This window comes from Phodopus roborovskii, unplaced genomic scaffold (assembly GCF_943737965.1).
Source record: "Phodopus roborovskii unplaced genomic scaffold, PHOROB, whole genome shotgun sequence".
NCBI lineage: Eukaryota > Metazoa > Chordata > Mammalia > Rodentia > Cricetidae > Phodopus > Phodopus roborovskii.
This window is the reverse complement of record NW_026126413.1, coordinates 18,264,479-18,280,956: the sequence shown is the minus strand read 5'-3', so window position 1 is coordinate 18,280,956 and position 16,478 is coordinate 18,264,479. Positions and strand designations below refer to the sequence as shown.

Sequence of the window (16,478 nt, the reverse complement as noted above, 5' to 3'; positions counted from 1 at the left end):
GGTAAGGGAGCTTTCTGTGCAAGCCATCATGATAACCTGAGCTGGATCTCTGACCCCACATAAAGGTGGAGAGAACTGACTGCACAGAGTTGTCCTGTGATGTCCCTGTGTGTGATTTCCTCCTAACCCTGTGCCAATAGCAAACACAGATTCACTGCGAGACTGCACTTTATTTCTGTATTTCAGGTTATATATTAAGAAACAGACTAACTTCATATGTACTAGGCATATCAATTTAGTGTGTGTGTGTGTGTGTGTGTGTGTGTGTGTGTATTTGTGTTTGTTCTCGTGCAAGTGCATATGTGCGTTAAGTGAAGGCCAGAGGACAGCTCTCAGTTTTTGTTCCTCGGGTGCCATCTACATTTTCTTAAGTTGGTCTCCGATTGTTCAGGCATGCCAGTTAAGCTCCTGTGGCCAGTTAATGAGACCCCCAAGGATGTCCTTATCTCCACCATCTTTTCAAAGTTGGGATCACAAGGGTGCACCCAGCTTTTTTATGTGGGTCCTGTGGACTGGATTCAGATCCTTGTCTGCTCACACCAAACCCTCTACAGACCAGGCCACTTCCCTGGCCCAGTTTGGCCTTTTGAAAGGGCTCTACCAGACCTCTTGGGTACCACCTCATTATTGTCTTGCCCTTCTTCTTTGTGAGGGTTTATGCAACTTTTCTACATTCTTTCCAGGGCCTTGTTCTCAGGGGCTGTCTCAGGGAGATAGATAGCACCAGAAAACTGTAGTCAGTGGGTAAATGCTGACTCATTAAAGTACAACATACTTTTCATGTAAGCTGTTTTCTTAAAAGCCAGGATGTAACACTATTTTATTAGTCTCTAAATAATGTTTTATATCATGAAGGTTTTATTTAGCAACTTTGCTACTCATCTAAAATTATTTTAAAATATTTTCCATGGAACCCTAAGTCTCTATATAATGTCCAATTTATCTTTAATTCAGTAAATTAAGACTTTATTGCCTGATACTTCATAGTGTTTGCCAGGTTTTTAACAGTACATTGCTTTTCTTATTAAAAGATTCCATTGTTTCCCTTTTTGTCTGTCTTGTGGTAGATACGACCATATGTGGGATGTTTGGTACAATATTTGCCTCTCCTTTGGAAGCAGAGTGAAGAGCACAACATGTTGCGATGTGCTATTCTGACAACACTTATCCATCTTGTTCAGGTATGTAGCTCTCCGGTTTCTTAGTTGTTGTTTGTTGCTAATGAAAAATTGCTTTCATGTGATTCATGTGACTCATGAAAATCTTCACGTTACTTTTAGGCTTTAAAAATGTCTAATGTGTACATTTTCAAAAACAACTATTTGTTTAGCATGTCTTGGAGGATGTTTGAAAAGTATTTTCTACTATAAAAAGGCATTTCTTGCGTTAATATTTTTCAGTGATGTTCGACCCCATGACTTGTGTGCCCACATGCTGTTAGTTTTTCTGGTGTTTAGAACATATCAGCATGAACTTGCTCTGGAGTTTTCCTTTTTTTCCTGGATTTAAAATAAATACTTTCCTTTTCATAACTCAAGAAGTCATGAAATCAGGATAACTGCTCTTGGGGAAAGGAATGATTTCGAGTTTCGATATTTCTGACTTTTAAAGTGTGATGTGTAGCAAGCAGGTGTCAGGGAACCTGAAAATACATGGTGAGAGCTCTAGATTGTGGCTCTCATTTGAATTGTTAAAAGGAAATTTGAGACATTTTCCATTCAGATTCCTTCTATATTAAGAATTAACAGCAATTCTCAATCTAAACGTTTCTGTTATTAGTTGTTTAAAAAAAAATAAAACCGAAGTTGCCTTGATGTATGGGGAGGGCTGAAGGTCTTTCTCAGTTACTGTGCACCTTGCTTTTTTGAGGCAGGTCTTTGACTGACTAACCAGCAGGCCCTAGGGTTTTCCTGTCTTTGCCTCCCCGCTGTTGGGATTACAAGTGTGTGCTGCTGGGCCAGGCGTTTATGTGGGCGTTAGGGTTCAACTGGGGTCCTCGTGTTTGTGTAGCAAGTACCTTGCCATCTGAGCCATCTCCTCAGCTCCTATTGTTTATTCTTTTTTGTTTTTATTTATCTTACATGGATTTATTTTGTGATCCTCCCACAAACATACACATACTAATTTAAAAATATTTCTAAATAACCCCTCTCTTTCACTAGGTCAGTGTTTCTCAGCCTTCTAATCTGCAACCCTTTAATATAGTTCCTCATGTTGTGGTGACCCCCAATCATAAAATTATTTTCGTTGCTATTTCATAATTGTAATTTTGCTACTGTTATAAATCATAATGTAAATATCTGATATGCAGGATGTCTTAGGTGACATCCAAAGGAATTTTGGCCCACAAGTTAAGAACCACAGCCTTAGGTGATTCTAGATCCTGTGAAGTGGACAGTCCTGTTAACCTTCATACCTATATTATTTTTAGTTCTTTAGTATACAAGTTTTCATTGCTATGTTTGTTTTGTTAGCTTAATAGTCACTCAGGAAGGGGGAAACGTAATAGAGAAAATACCTCCATCAGGTTGGTCTATAGGCAGGTCATGATGGCTTAAAGTTCTCTCATTAATTATATCTTTTAAAAGTCAGAAGCCTAGTATATCATAGCATTGGATCTCCTGTAACTGAGTTACAGCCAGTTGGAAACTACCATGAGGGTACTGGGAATTGAAACAGGTCCCCTAGAAGTGAACCCAGTGCTCTTAACTGCTCAGCCATCTCTCTTTTTCTTAAGGTCTTATTGAATAATCCTTTTATTATTTCAGTTTGCCTTTGTTTTGTGACTTTAGAGTTTTGTTACTGTTTTTTACAGGATAGGTTTTTCTAGGCTCTTACTTTGTTTTCTAATTGTTTCCTTTCTTTTTTTCATGTTAGTTGTTTTATTCATACCTATTGACCATTGGCTGTTTTCTTATGTGTTTACTTTCTATTACAAAACATTGACAAGATACATGGGGGAGGGGCTAGACCCTGCCCCAAATGATGTGGCAGACTTGATCCCCCATGGAAGACCTCACCCTCCTTGGGGGGTAGGTGGGGGATGGGATGGGAGGATGGGAGGGAAAGGGAAGTGGGATTGATATGTAAAAGAAGATTGTTTCTAATTTAAATAAAATTTTATTAAAAAAACATTGAGTATACAGAAAACACAGTGTATCTGTAAGCACTTCCAACTTATGCCATTTAGATTGGATGATAACATTTGACTTCTTTAGTTTTTGGCTAGTATTTATAATGAGGACTATCCTAAGAGACTCTTATTTATCTTATATAAATTGTTTTCTGAGGCAGGTAATTGGTAGGTGGTAGGAGGGATCTTAGAGTGTCTTACCATATATTGTATTTATACTTCCTATAGGGATTAGGAGCAGACAGTAAGAACCTGTACCCTTTCCTGCTCCCAGTTATCCAGCTGAGTACAGATGTTTCGCAGCCTCCTCATGTCTATCTTCTGGAAGATGGCCTAGAATTATGGTAAGAGGAAGAGCTGGATACTGTGGATTCCTCTACTGCTTGCTGCCTTCTCTCCTTGTGTTCCAATAGAATGGAGGTCATGTAGCAAGGCTTTGAATGCTCAGCATTTACAAATAAGTACAAGAAATTGTTACCCTCCACTTGTTTCCTTTTTTCTCAGCCACTGCTCAGTGTGGACTCATGGTAACAGTTAAAAAGAAGTGGCTGTGTTGTTGAGAGCACTGGCTGCTCTTCTAGAGGACTTGGGTTCGGTTCCCAGCACCCACATGGTGGTTTATGACCATCTGAAACCCCAGTCCTAGGGGATCTGACATCCTCTTTTTGTCATTCACAGCCACTGCATGCACATGTTACAAAGACATAAATGCAGGCAAAACACCTGTACACATGAAATATAAATAAATAAATGAATCTTTACAAAAAGAGAAATGCTTCATTTCATATTTGGAATTTGACCTGTAAACTAGGCATCTTGGTAACTTTCACAAACACAAATTGATCATAAATTTTTGAATCTTTGAAGTGAGATATTTTGGGGGCCTTTGAGTGATTTTCAACCTCTTAACTGCCCTGCTCTTGGGTGCCCAGGTGCTGGATGGAGCTCAGCCCACACTGTCACGGACATTTCCTCCTTGCCTTCCTGCCCTACGTCTTCCTTTTCCTTTCCATAGTTTTGCTCAGAAGTTAAGCACTTTTATTTGGGTTAGGGTATAGCTCAGTGGTAGCATGATTTCCTCAAATTTGTTAGATCCTGAGAGCAATCCTCAACATTATATAAACAACAGCAGCAGTGTAAAGATACAAAAACAAAAATCCAGAATTTTGATTCTCAGAAATTGTTTTTGGTGCAAATCACTAAATTGTAAATAATTGCTCTGTATCAGAATATTAGATTAATGGCTTTAAATGCCACTGATAACTTTTACTGGTTGGAATGAAGTTTTATTATCTTCAATATTGTTATTTGAATAGTCTCTAGAGCAGTGCTTTTCAGCCCTCATGGTGTGAGCCCCAACCATAAAATTGTTATTCACTGTTTTGTATATAGTTTTGTATTAAGCCTAAATCTTTTCTTTAGACTAAAAGGGGAATTGTAGTGAGATAGTTCTGTGGCACTGACCACGCCCATTGGGGGGTGGAGCCATGGGCGGAGTGACCTGTGGAAGGAGGTTGGAGGGGGCCAGGAAAGGCGCTCTCTTGGGAATGTGGCTGTCTTGTTCTTAAAAATACTTCTTGCTGCCTAGGGGATAGACAGTATATTTCCGGGACCTTGAGAAAATTAAGATAATGGTTAAGTCCTGTCTGTAGACTGAAATTTTCCATCCAGACCATCCAGTCCCAAATAAACACACAGAAGCTTATATAAATTACAAATGCTCGACCAATAGCTCAGGTTTATTATTTGCTAGCTATTACCTTTAAATTAACCTGTTTCTATTAATGTATGTGATGTCACATAGCTCGTGGCTTTACTTGTCCTTCAGCGTGTCTTCCATCCTGGGTAGCTGGCTCATGTCTGACTCCGCCCTTCTTCACCCCGCCATTTTCAGTCTGGCTTTCTTGCCTAGTCTTATTCTGCCTTGCTATGGGCCAATCAGCCTTGTTTTGTTTTTTGTTTGTTTGTTTAAAGTTAACCAAAGAGAGTAATACATATTCATGACATCCAGAAGGATTGATTATACCACAGCAAAGTCCTGGGGAAAACAAGCTGTAACATTTGTTGGCCAGTCTCTGTGTATTGGGAAAATACAGGGCTTATCTGATTTCCTTGCTCAAGTAGTGCACGAGGCTGGGCCATCTTAGCTATCAGCTTTGAAACTGCCCTAGTTGCAGAATTTTGAGGAAAGTGTAACAGGCATTCTGAAAGGCTGGATCACCTGGGCTATTTGTCTTATTGGTGTCTGGTCCTTTTGTTCTGAAAACACATACACTTTGTTTTGTTTTGTTTTTTCGAGGGACAGGGTTTCTCTTTATTGCTTTGGAGCCTATCCTGGAACTAGCTTTGTAGACCAGGCTGGCCTCGAACTCACAGAGATCCGCCTGCCTCTGCCTCCTGAGTGCTGGGATTAAAGGCGTGCACTAGGAAGACAGAATTGATCAGAAAATTTAGAACAAAGTAATTTTTAAAGGTTTTTATTTATTCTATGTATTTTTCATACCATATACTTGATCCCATTTATTCCCCAACCCTTTACATCTGCCCTTCAACCCTTCATCCCCTCTCCCCACCCCATAAAACAAAATTCAAGAGGAAATAAAGGAAGAAAATAACATCAGTAAAATAAAAAAAGGGAAGGAATTAAAAATCTCATCATGGAAGTTGCAGTGTGACCCAGTAGGTCACACTGCATATCCCTTTGTTCATGCATCTCTACTCGCAAGTGTTGATCACAAAGAATTGTTGGTTTGACTCGAGGCCCCTGGTCTCCACCTGTGTTCAGTGTTGGACTCCTATAGGACCCTTTCTAGACGTCCTGCTGCCACCCTGCGTTAGAGAGGTCCTGCAGCTGTGGGTCTGTGGGTCAGGTCCTATCACATTGCCTAGTAAATGTTGGGGTAGGTCAAGTCATAACCCTGGGTCTGGGCCTGGACATCGGTAGGGTGGTCCACCAGACGGGAAACATGAACAGCTCTCTCGTGGTCACAGTTTTGGGGCTGGCTCACCTATACCTGTGCTAACAGTGTTGGCTCTATAGAAAAAAATAATTTTACTCTCTTTTTTCAATTTATAAAAATCATGATTTTGTATAAAATTGTAATTTTTATTCCACCTTAACATTCATTTGTTATTCCTACTGTATATTTAAACCTGGTATTCTACGAGGAAATAGGTTTGCGTGTAAATTACTTGACTTGCAAGCATGGAGATGTGAAATCAATTCCCAAAACCCACAGAAAAGAAAGAAATAAGGGAAGAAAGGAAGGAACCAAACTTGGGCTTGGTGACACATTGGTGTAATGCCCGCACTAGGAACACAGAGACAGGTTGATCCAGGGTAGGCTTACTGGCCAGAAATCTTAGACAGTTGATGAGTTCCTGGTCAATGAGAGAACAAGTCTGAAAAAATAAAGAGGTGGCCAGTACCTGAGCAGTTGACCCCCCGAGCGCCCCTTCCTCCCATGATGCACATGCACACAGATTGGCAAGTTCAGATGGCAACGTGTGACGGGGGCTGTCCTGGCGGCAGATGCTTTACCCGATGAGTCATATCATTGTCCCTGCGTGAAATGTTTTTATATTTTAGCTGTGTTAATGACATGAGTAGATGTCAGAAGTGAGTTAATTTTATTTTTCTTTCCCAGGTTAGTGACATTGGAAAACAGCCCGTGTGTTACACCTGAATCGCTTCGTATATTTCAGAACATGTCACCACTTCTTGGTATGTGTTAACTCTCAGAGATTTTAATGTAACAACTCAGAAGTATTTTCCTGACTTACAGTTACACCCTCTAGTTTTTAAAGTCCCAGATATCGACAAGCAATAGTGTTTCATAGAAATTGCTGTATACATTTTGAAGTAATTTCCATTGATTTAAAGGTAAACACTAAATAACATTGCGTTAGGGAAAATGTTTTCAGTATAAACAGATTACAAGTTGAACTTGAACTTTGCCTGAAGAATTCTGCTGATAGCTGGTCCTTGTGCTGCTTGAGGGTATGTTCTGGAACGGCTTCTCTACACTACGGTTTCACTCAGCTACAAACTCACAGGGAGTTTGTGCTGTCAGTTTTCAAACTGAGCTTTGTGCATATATCTGCTTTACCTAAGGAACCACTAAAGTTAGTGTCTTATATAGTGTTTGCTGAAGCATTGCTCACAAGTTAGCTTAATATTCATGACATAAGTATGTGTGTTGTTCATCATTCCCACATGGCCTCACACATGCTGGACGGCTGTCCATGGAACTGGTATTCCCTCAGTCCTTAACAGTTTTTAACATAACATTTGACAAATGATTCTGGGGGATGGAGGTCCTTATTCTTTCAGCATTTTGGAGACATACCTAGATTATTTCCCCAGTATCAACATTTATTTTGATAGTAATTAAGTAATAGTGAAGTAGTTCTTTTTGTTGCACAGTAGGTGCCATTCTGAAGTTCATACTCTCATTATTCTTTACTTTTTATTTGTTTGTGTTTGTATGTGTATGTGTGGTGTTGGGGGACGCTGAAGCACAGCCTTGACCTGACTGTTACAGTGCAGTCTCCCACTGACTCACATCCCCAGCCTGAGATCTCATGAAAATAATACTTTGATTATAAATCACCTTAGTAAGGGAGTTTGCCATTTAAGTTGCACACCTAAATTCATGGCATACTTAATTTTACAGATTTATTAATTATACACAGGGCAGTTTACTGACCCTTTGATTACTTTTTAAAAGTTAATTTTCAATTCTTTTGGTGTATGTGTGTGGTGTGTGCCCTGTACATGCACTTGTGCAGGTTGAGGCTACAACGGATACCTTCCTCTGTCACCCTTGACTTCATTTGTGTGTATGTGTATAAATGAGTCTGTGCTGGTGTGAATGCTTGTACACATACATGTGTGGCGATCCATGTTCTCATACATGTATGCAGGGCAAAAGAGGATGTCATATCCCTTGGCTCTGGAGTTACAGGCATTTGCAAGATGCTCTGCTTTATCATACGGGTACTGGGTCTTGAACTCTGGTTCCTGTGTATGAATAGCAAGTGCCTTAGCTGCTGAGCTGTCCTTTAAGTACCTTTATTTTCCATGTGAGACAGGTTCTGTTACTCAGCCCAGAGGGCACTGATAAACTAGCTTGGCTGGCCAGCAGGTCTCTGATGCTGGCCGCTCCACCTCCCCAGCACTGAGAATAAACACGCATCGCCGCGTTTAGCTTTTGATGGGTGTGTGGACTCGACTTGAGTCTTCATACTTGTCCAGCAAGCCGTTTGCTGAGTTCTCTCCCTAGCTCTGAAATCCCAGTAAGACTCAGCCATATAGCATCTTTAATTGCTTTCTTAAAACTTTTCTTAATATTGTCCTGAGAGAATATTTAGGTAGAAAATACCCAAATCTAGACTCTTTACTGAGAACTTAACTGATACTGAATAATCTTTTCAGAAGTAAAAATTCTCATTCTAGTTTTAAAAAGTAGAATTACTTTGAAAATATTAGTGGACACGAACTGACAGACAGCTTTGATTAAAGTAGAAACTTTCAGTGAGTAGATGACTGTGATGGCTAGATAATGCCATTAATCATCCACATTTCTTCTGACATTCCTCTTCCCCATCCTCACGTTCCTTTCTTTTTAATTTTTATACCTCATTCCTCCTCAGAACAGGATTCTCATCAATAAACAAGGGTCTTTTTCAATAATAAAAGCCCTTTGCTATTTTCCCCAATAAAACACAGGCATTCTGAAAGGCAGTGTCACTAGATCAGTGCAAAGTTTGTCTTTTAGTCATTGTAGGGAAAGAAAGGAAGTATGCTTTCCACTTCCCTTTATGCTTTGTCTAACTTGGAGATCTTACATAGTAGAGTCTGGCCAGTCCCTAAGCTGCTTTGTTGACCTATGAGTGAAGATGTCAGCCAGACCTGTTGTCCTAAATGCTGTCATGAGCAGGATGAACCCTTTTCATCTACTACTTCATGTAGGGATCTCCCCACTAAGAACTGAACGTGACTGGCCTCCACATATGTTTCTATGTAAACCATGAAAATTTGGTTTGAAATGAAAAGTCAGGTCATATGGTTTCCTAGTTTTCTTCTGAATGAAAATAAGGGGGAAGAAATACCTTTCCAGTTGTTTTTACTAGTGAAAGGTGAATGAGATAGTGTTGTTACAGGGTTTTGCCAGTTTTTGAATGCTAATTTATAAATACTGACTAGGTTATAGTCAGAAACATTTATAAAGAGAAGTATGTAAGTTAGTTTTGCTTTTCTTTTAGTCCAGGTTGGCACTGAACTCACAGTCCTCCGGCCTCAACCTCTTGAGTGCTAGAATTATAACTGTGTGCCACCACCCTTACTGTAATGTAGTTCTTCATTTTCACATGCTTGTACAAAGTTTTATTTTCTGATGGTAAAACATTATCAACCCTGTCTGATCTTCTATCCTAGAGCTTCCTTCCAGCTGCCTTGCAAACGGTAAGCTGCATGCTTGCTGCTACAGGGACCATAAAAAGTCAAACTCACATTAGTAATCATGGTTAAAAACAAACTCGAGTGCCTCATGTTGCTATAGCAACTTAGTTTTAACTAAAATGAATCATCTCTTCACTTATATTTTGAACAGCTAGTTAATTTGCTCTTTTAAAAAATAATTACTGTTTTGGCAGAACTAAGTTCAGAGAATCTCAGAACCTGCTTTAAGATCATCAACGGCTATATCTTTTTATCATCAACAGAATTTTTACAGGTATGTTGGAATAGCTTTTGCATTGTTAATAGTTAAATAGTATTATTTTTGGCTTTGTGTGGTGTCAGGAGGTGTTTTTTCAAAGTTCAAGTTTTGTCTGTTACTTTGGAGGTAAAGATTTTATTTCCTTCTAAGTGTTCCCCGCTGTAGAGAGGGTGTGATCAGCATCCCTTTGCACAGAAAATGCACTATATATATAAATACATACTCATAAATCAATGCATCAATAACCTTATTAGTTATAATCTTTCATAGGAGGGGTCTTAATTGAAATTGTTTGCTTAGACCTTTAGTATAAATTCTCTAATAGAGTAAAAGGCTCTCCAAATTGAGTCGTGTGCCTTTTAAATATCACAGCCGTGTTCTTATGCACATACTGACCTTTGATTGGATTTCAGACATATGCAGTAGGTCTGTGCCAGTCCTTTTGTGAGCTGCTACCAGAGATTACTACAGAAGGTCAAGTTCAAGTGCTCAAGGTACTGCCATCTTAAATTGATTGTTGTGTGTCATTGGGAAGGCTGGGACTTCCCGAGTATGGGTGGGTGGAAAGGAAAGGAACTGATGCAGTTCTTGAAAGCACTGTTATCTTCGTTCTTCGCACTAAAGGCATCAAATTTGAATGTTCATACTAGTCACCTGGAAATTGTGTTAAAGTGAACTTTTAGATTTCTAATTTATCTCATTGGAATAGTGTCTGTCCTAAAACTTTATTGCACATCAATGAATTAAAAGCTTTTGGACAACTTGTCCTAAAACTGGCAACACTTGATTCATCATAGCTTTTTAGTTGTCGTTTTGATAATGCTCTAAGTGTTGGACCTGTGTCCTCACACATAGGAGGCAGGCTAGTGAGCTATACCCTCAGCCACCACGGCAGCTTGACTCGTAGACAGGGAGTCAAATCCTAGTCTCCAGGAGTAATCACCACCCTTATTGAGGACAGCCCTTTCAGTTTGTTAGTCTGCATTTGGGACAACAATAGTTAGCTATTGAAGTTAGAGTGCTGAATTTGTTGGGATTAAGTATAATTAGGAACTAATACCCTGTAAATTATATGTATTATCTTTATATAACTATGTTTATCAAGGAAATACTGTAACATGAATAAAATAGCTCAATGTAATTATAAGTATGTAAATATATTAAAATATATCATGATATGTACGTATATACACATATTGATACTTTATATATGGGATTTAAAAAGTATAGCTGTTAAAATTATAGTTTCTTATCTGTGTTCTATGTCAAATAAGAAAATTAAATTCTGGTTAGAAAGGGTCTTACTGTCTTTTTCTTTTATCCCTCCCTCCCTCCTTCCTTCCTTCCACTATGCAGTTTTGACTGCCCTGGAACTTACTATGTAGATCAGGCTGGTCTTAAACTCAGAGAGATCCACCTGCCTCTGCCTCCTGAGTGCTGGGATTAAAGGTGTGTGCCACACTACCCAGCTTACTGTCTTACTGTCTGGACAATTACATTTATGAAGTGAAAAGTAGGGCATTATCTTCAAGGTAGATTTTCTACCAGTGAACCTATTTATAAAAATGTTTATTTCCTATTAACCAGTATATAGATGCTACAAGTCTAACAAAGTAGTAACCATTATCGTGGCTACATACATATAAATTCTAGGTATTCGTGTAAGTGTGTGTGTGGTTGGTTTGACTTTTAAATTGGGTGTATTTGGTATTATTTGTTGATATAGTCAGTCATTTACCCTTTGGGTCAGGAATTAAAAGAGTTTTTCTGAAAGCGGTTGATAGTAAATCCTATACTGTGTGAACCAGTTAGTTGTTATCTCAAGTATTCATTATTGATATTGTCAGTGAGTTATCACTATTAGAGACAATTGTCACGTTATCTTGATACTGTCTATGTACTTTAAAATCTTTCCTCTACTGGGCTCTTCTGTTAGTCTGTAAGTTCAGAGTTAATATGTGTTTTCTCTGATTTTAAAGGCAGGGCACTGATTGCATTTACATTAAAGATTTTGAGGTTTGGCATCAGTCACACTGGCGGTTCACCCTGCTCCTCCACTTAGAAGGTTGTTGAGGTTGTTGGCTATACTGTGGTCTTGATTCTTTTTTTTTTTTTTGTACATATGTACGTGTGTGTGTGTGTGTGTGTGTGTGTGTGTGTGTGTGTGTATGTATTGGGGACAGGCCTCTTAGAGAATAACTTGCTTGAGTTGGTTTGCTTCTTCTACCATGTGGATCCAGGAAAGTTAACTGTATCTGACTGGAAACACCTTCGCTTGCCAAGCCATTTTGCCAGCCCATGAAATGATTTTTAGCAAGTTGTAGTTTTGTAATACTTGAAAGCAAACTGTGCTTAGTATATATACTAAGTGCTTAAGAAAAAAAGCTGCTCTCTCACATTTAAATACTTTGCAGACCATAATTGTTTTTGTTTTTTAAGTAAAGCTAAAGACCTTTTTATAATACTAGTCGTGAAGCATTTGTTAAAAGCTGACTTATGACTGATTTTTTTTTTTTTTTTTTTTTAATGGGCATTGTAAAACTTCAGTAAGGAAGGCTTTATGGGGTTCTAAGAGTGGTTTTCTTGTTGCTTGCGACTAAACTCTTACAAAATACAGGACACTGGTGGGCAGCATGGCCAGCAGCTAGATTAGACTATTGGCCTCATTACTGTCTTCATACTTTCCATCTGTAAATCAAGGATAGCTTTGCCACATTTTTAGAGCAGGTGGGAGGATTATTTGAGCTTATGTATGTGTGTGTGTACAACACTTAAAATGGTGCCTAGCATGTAATCAGCTAATACAAAAGTTAGCTATTTTCATCTGATTACAAAGCTGTCTCATTTTATAGTTAGCCTTTGGGGTGGGGGAAACAGTCAAATACACTTGTAGACTAATTTTATTTGGTTGTAGATCTTTGGCTGTAGAAAACCAAACCAAACCAAACTGAATGTTCTTCCTACATGATTTCTTATAAATAAATGCTTATTGAAAATAAGCACTTCAAGGCCTGGTTGAAATGGCCCTTGCTACCAACTCTGATGACTGGAATTGGATCCCAAGAATCCATACAGTGGAAGAAGAGAGCCCACTTTTCAAAATTGTCCCCTCATCTCCACAATGTACTGTTGCATGTGTGCACACACAAAATAAGTTACTACATAATAGGTGAAAAGTTAAACAAAACGCAGCCTATTAAGCGAGTTTGTTTTTTAAGATAAAGTTATTAATATAGCAGAAACATTATTATTGACAATTGTGTGTTCAGCTGGTTCTTTAAAATTAATTGTATTTGTTTATTGCTTTTCAGAATAATATGATCTTTTAAAAATTGTTATGAAGATTCCATACATGAATACTACACACTTGCTTCATAATTTTAGTAGCAAATGTACTTCTTTTTCATTGTGCTTGAGAATGGAGAAAGTAATGCTGTCTGTCTGCTTCTCTTGTACTTTTCTGGTTGAATGAAATAGTCCAAATAGTTGTTATCTAAGTATGGTAAAATTTTATAACATTTTATGCAAAGTGTATATTAAAACAATTTGGGGCCAGCAGTATATGACTAATTCATTGTAAATACTTGAGTTTAATGTTGAGATCTTAATAATATTGCAATAAAAAAACATTGCTGTAGTTGAACCTTTGATTTGAAGTTACAGAAATGAGTGTATTTAATAAGTGGATGTTAAGTACTAGGAATATGCTACTTAGCACAAGTAAATCTCAAGCTCTTGATATAAAGGGATATTTTTTAAAAAATGGTAGTTGGAGATAACTCAGTTTCTTTCCTTCCTTCCTTCCTTCCTTCCTTCTTTCCTTCCTTTCTTTCTTTCCTTCCTTCCTTCGATAATTTATTGATAATCCCAAATGTGGATTCATTTTTACCAGTTTTGGTGTTGTAAATAGTTTTTCCATTAGTAAAACAGTGCTTTGTTTGGGTGTGGTGAGACATATCTATAATTCTAACACTCAAAGGGTAGAGGCAGAATCAAGACCCTGTCTCAAAAAGCCAGAGATAATGAAAACAAAGCAAAGTAGAATGTAACAAAACACAAAACCACCACAGAAGAGTATTTGAGATGCCTTTTGCTGCTTCTGTCTGTGGGGCATTTTAAGGATGCTTGTTTATAGTGTAAGGGTCAGAACTTCATAAACTACATGTATCTGTGTTATCAGAGAATTATTAAATGCGAGTGTAAAGTGTATTGCTCTGCCTACTTATTATATACTTCAAATTATAACTTTTAACAGATCATTCTGTGGAAGTTTGTCTAATGCCAGAATATTGCATATCTCATGAATGTGTTTTCAAGTTTCATCTGTTACTTAATTTATTGCCTTGTTTACTAATCTCTGTTTTGTGTGGAACTAGGCATTGCACAGTTGAGTATTACCCTGTGTTTTTTTGGGTTTTAGGTTGTGGAAAATGCCCTTAAAGTGAATCCAGTGTTAGGCCCACAGATGTTTCAACCAATTCTGCCCTATGTTTTCAGAGGTGTTATTGAAGGCGAGGTAAGATTCTTTTAAGCTTCTGGAGATAGCACTGGACTCCAGGTTCTAGTCTTAATTGTTCTCATTTTACATAGAATAAAACTGCCTTTTTTTCTCATAGATAATTGTGAAAAGAAAGCTTTATCATTGGATCATGTTTAGCTGGGTAAAATTTGAGGATAGTTACATAATTCGCCATTTGTTTCCTCATTAAAAAATTGTAGATATCTTTGTGTCTGTTTTTGTGTAGGTATTGTGTGTGTGTGTGTGCGTGTGCGTGCGTGCGTGTGTGTGTGCGTGTGTGTGCGTGTGTGGGTGTGTGTGTGGGTGGGTGTGTGTACACATAGAGGCTGAGATTGTGTTGAGTCTTTCCTAATTACTCTCCACTTTATTTTTTGAGGTTCAGTCTTTCTCTCTGAACTTGGAGTTTATCATTTGGCTAGACTGGCTTGTGAACAAACTCCCATCTTTATGCTTGTGCAACAAATACTTTACCCAGTGAACCACCTCTCCAGTCCCAATTTCAGCTCCTGAACAATCTGTAACAGTAGAGGTAGTGATATAAGTATTCATAAATAAATTATACATTATAAATGAATGTATAATAAACACATGTATAGTCTATAATTATATAGAAATTTTGTAAGAACTCAAGAACTATTGATAGTTGACTCTACATAGAGAAACACAGAGGAGAATGTTATTTTTTATTTATCCTGTTGATACTGTACTGTCAATTTTTTCAGTTATAATTGTTCCTTAACACAATTTTATATGACCTGTGTTTTAATTGAACAGAGGTATCCAGTAGTGATGTCCATCTATCTTGCTGTTATGGGTCGAGTCTTACTACAAAATGCCAGTTTCTTTTCTTCACTTCTTAATAAGATGGCACATGAGTTTAATCAGGAGGTAAGAGTCTGTGTGTATTTGACCAATGTCTTTAGGTTGTAGGGACAGTTGATGAAATCTTTTGACCTATGATAGAACAAATCTAATTAGTGGAAATTTTGCCATGGAGAACCGAACCACAAATTTGAGATCCCAGCCTTTGTTTCAGTGACTTGCCAGGAGAAATACCAAAAAATTTTGTGCTCTCTGCTTCTTGAGTGCTCATCCTACTTCTGGGCCGGCATATGTACCATGACTGAGTATGGCCTGTGTGTCGAGTGCAATCTTGGCTTTTTATGAAGGCCATGCAATAAGAATAGGTTGTACTTTTTTTTTTCAGTTCAAAAAACAAAAACAATTATATACTGACATGAAAATTAAGCTTTTTGTGAGGACATATAGTGGTGGTGTTTGTGGGTGATTTGGGAATTGAGTAATTGTTACTGGGGCTGTAGTGTCCCACAAAGCTGAAATGCTTGCTTGCCCCTTGACCGTTCATTAGAAACACTTGCTGACTAATCATACCCAAATTGTTTATCAAGTGAGTTCCCTGCTGCACAGCTTATTACTATTAAATGTTGCTGCTAATATTTTTATAATAAATAAGATGTTTTAAATAAAATTACACTGAAATATTTGGTTTTAATAATAAAACTTCATAGCTACTTTTATAATGGTTGTGATTTGCTTTTTAAATTTTGATTACTATATATTTCAGTAAACTTCTATACAGCATGTGTAACATTTGTTTTCAAATTAAATATGACTTGAAGACATGATGCTATAAACTAAACTGTCTTGATCCAGTGTCATAGTAATGATTTTACAGTTCTTATAAACCCAAAGGAGTATCGACTGTTCTAGTTATGAAGTAATTAGGTTTAGACAACAATATATGAATTTATGTCCTAATGCCTTAGTAACTTCTAAAAACAGTATACCGAGTCCAGAGAGATGGCTCGATGCTTAAGAGTGCACACTGCTCTTGCTGAGGGTGTCAGGTCAGTTTCCATCACCCACAGCTGCCTGGAATTCCAGCTCTGGGAATCAAGGGCCCTTTCCTGGCTTCCCTCAGGGTCTGTGTACATGTGCACAAGCCCTCACACAGAGACATGCATGCACACATGAATTTAAAATCTTTTAAAAACACATAGAAATCTAAAGTTGTCTATCTAATTTATAAGTGGCACAGTTACTGACAAATGAAAGTGTGTTTGCCTGTTGGCCACGTCTCAAA

The 16,478-nt window shown here is 37.9% G+C and overlaps 1 protein-coding gene across 2 annotated transcripts in view; it reads left to right on the top strand.

Annotated features, from left to right (window-relative positions):
- The window catches only part of Ipo11 (importin 11), a 112,572-nt gene that overhangs the window by 55,285 nt on the left and 40,809 nt on the right, over window positions 1-16,478 (top strand). Inside the window, exons 20-27 of one of the 2 annotated variants that reach the window (XM_051182894.1) lie at window positions 1,068-1,181; window positions 3,362-3,477; window positions 6,781-6,857; window positions 9,573-9,599; window positions 9,791-9,870; window positions 10,269-10,349; window positions 14,276-14,371; window positions 15,149-15,262. In XM_051182894.1, coding sequence (XP_051038851.1) covers window positions 1,068-1,181; window positions 3,362-3,477; window positions 6,781-6,857; window positions 9,573-9,599; window positions 9,791-9,870; window positions 10,269-10,349; window positions 14,276-14,371; window positions 15,149-15,262 — 705 coding nt within the window. The remainder of the gene's footprint in view (window positions 1-1,067; window positions 1,182-3,361; window positions 3,478-6,780; window positions 6,858-9,572; window positions 9,600-9,790; window positions 9,871-10,268; window positions 10,350-14,275; window positions 14,372-15,148; window positions 15,263-16,478) is intronic. The other variant, XM_051182895.1, reaches the window with a different exon arrangement.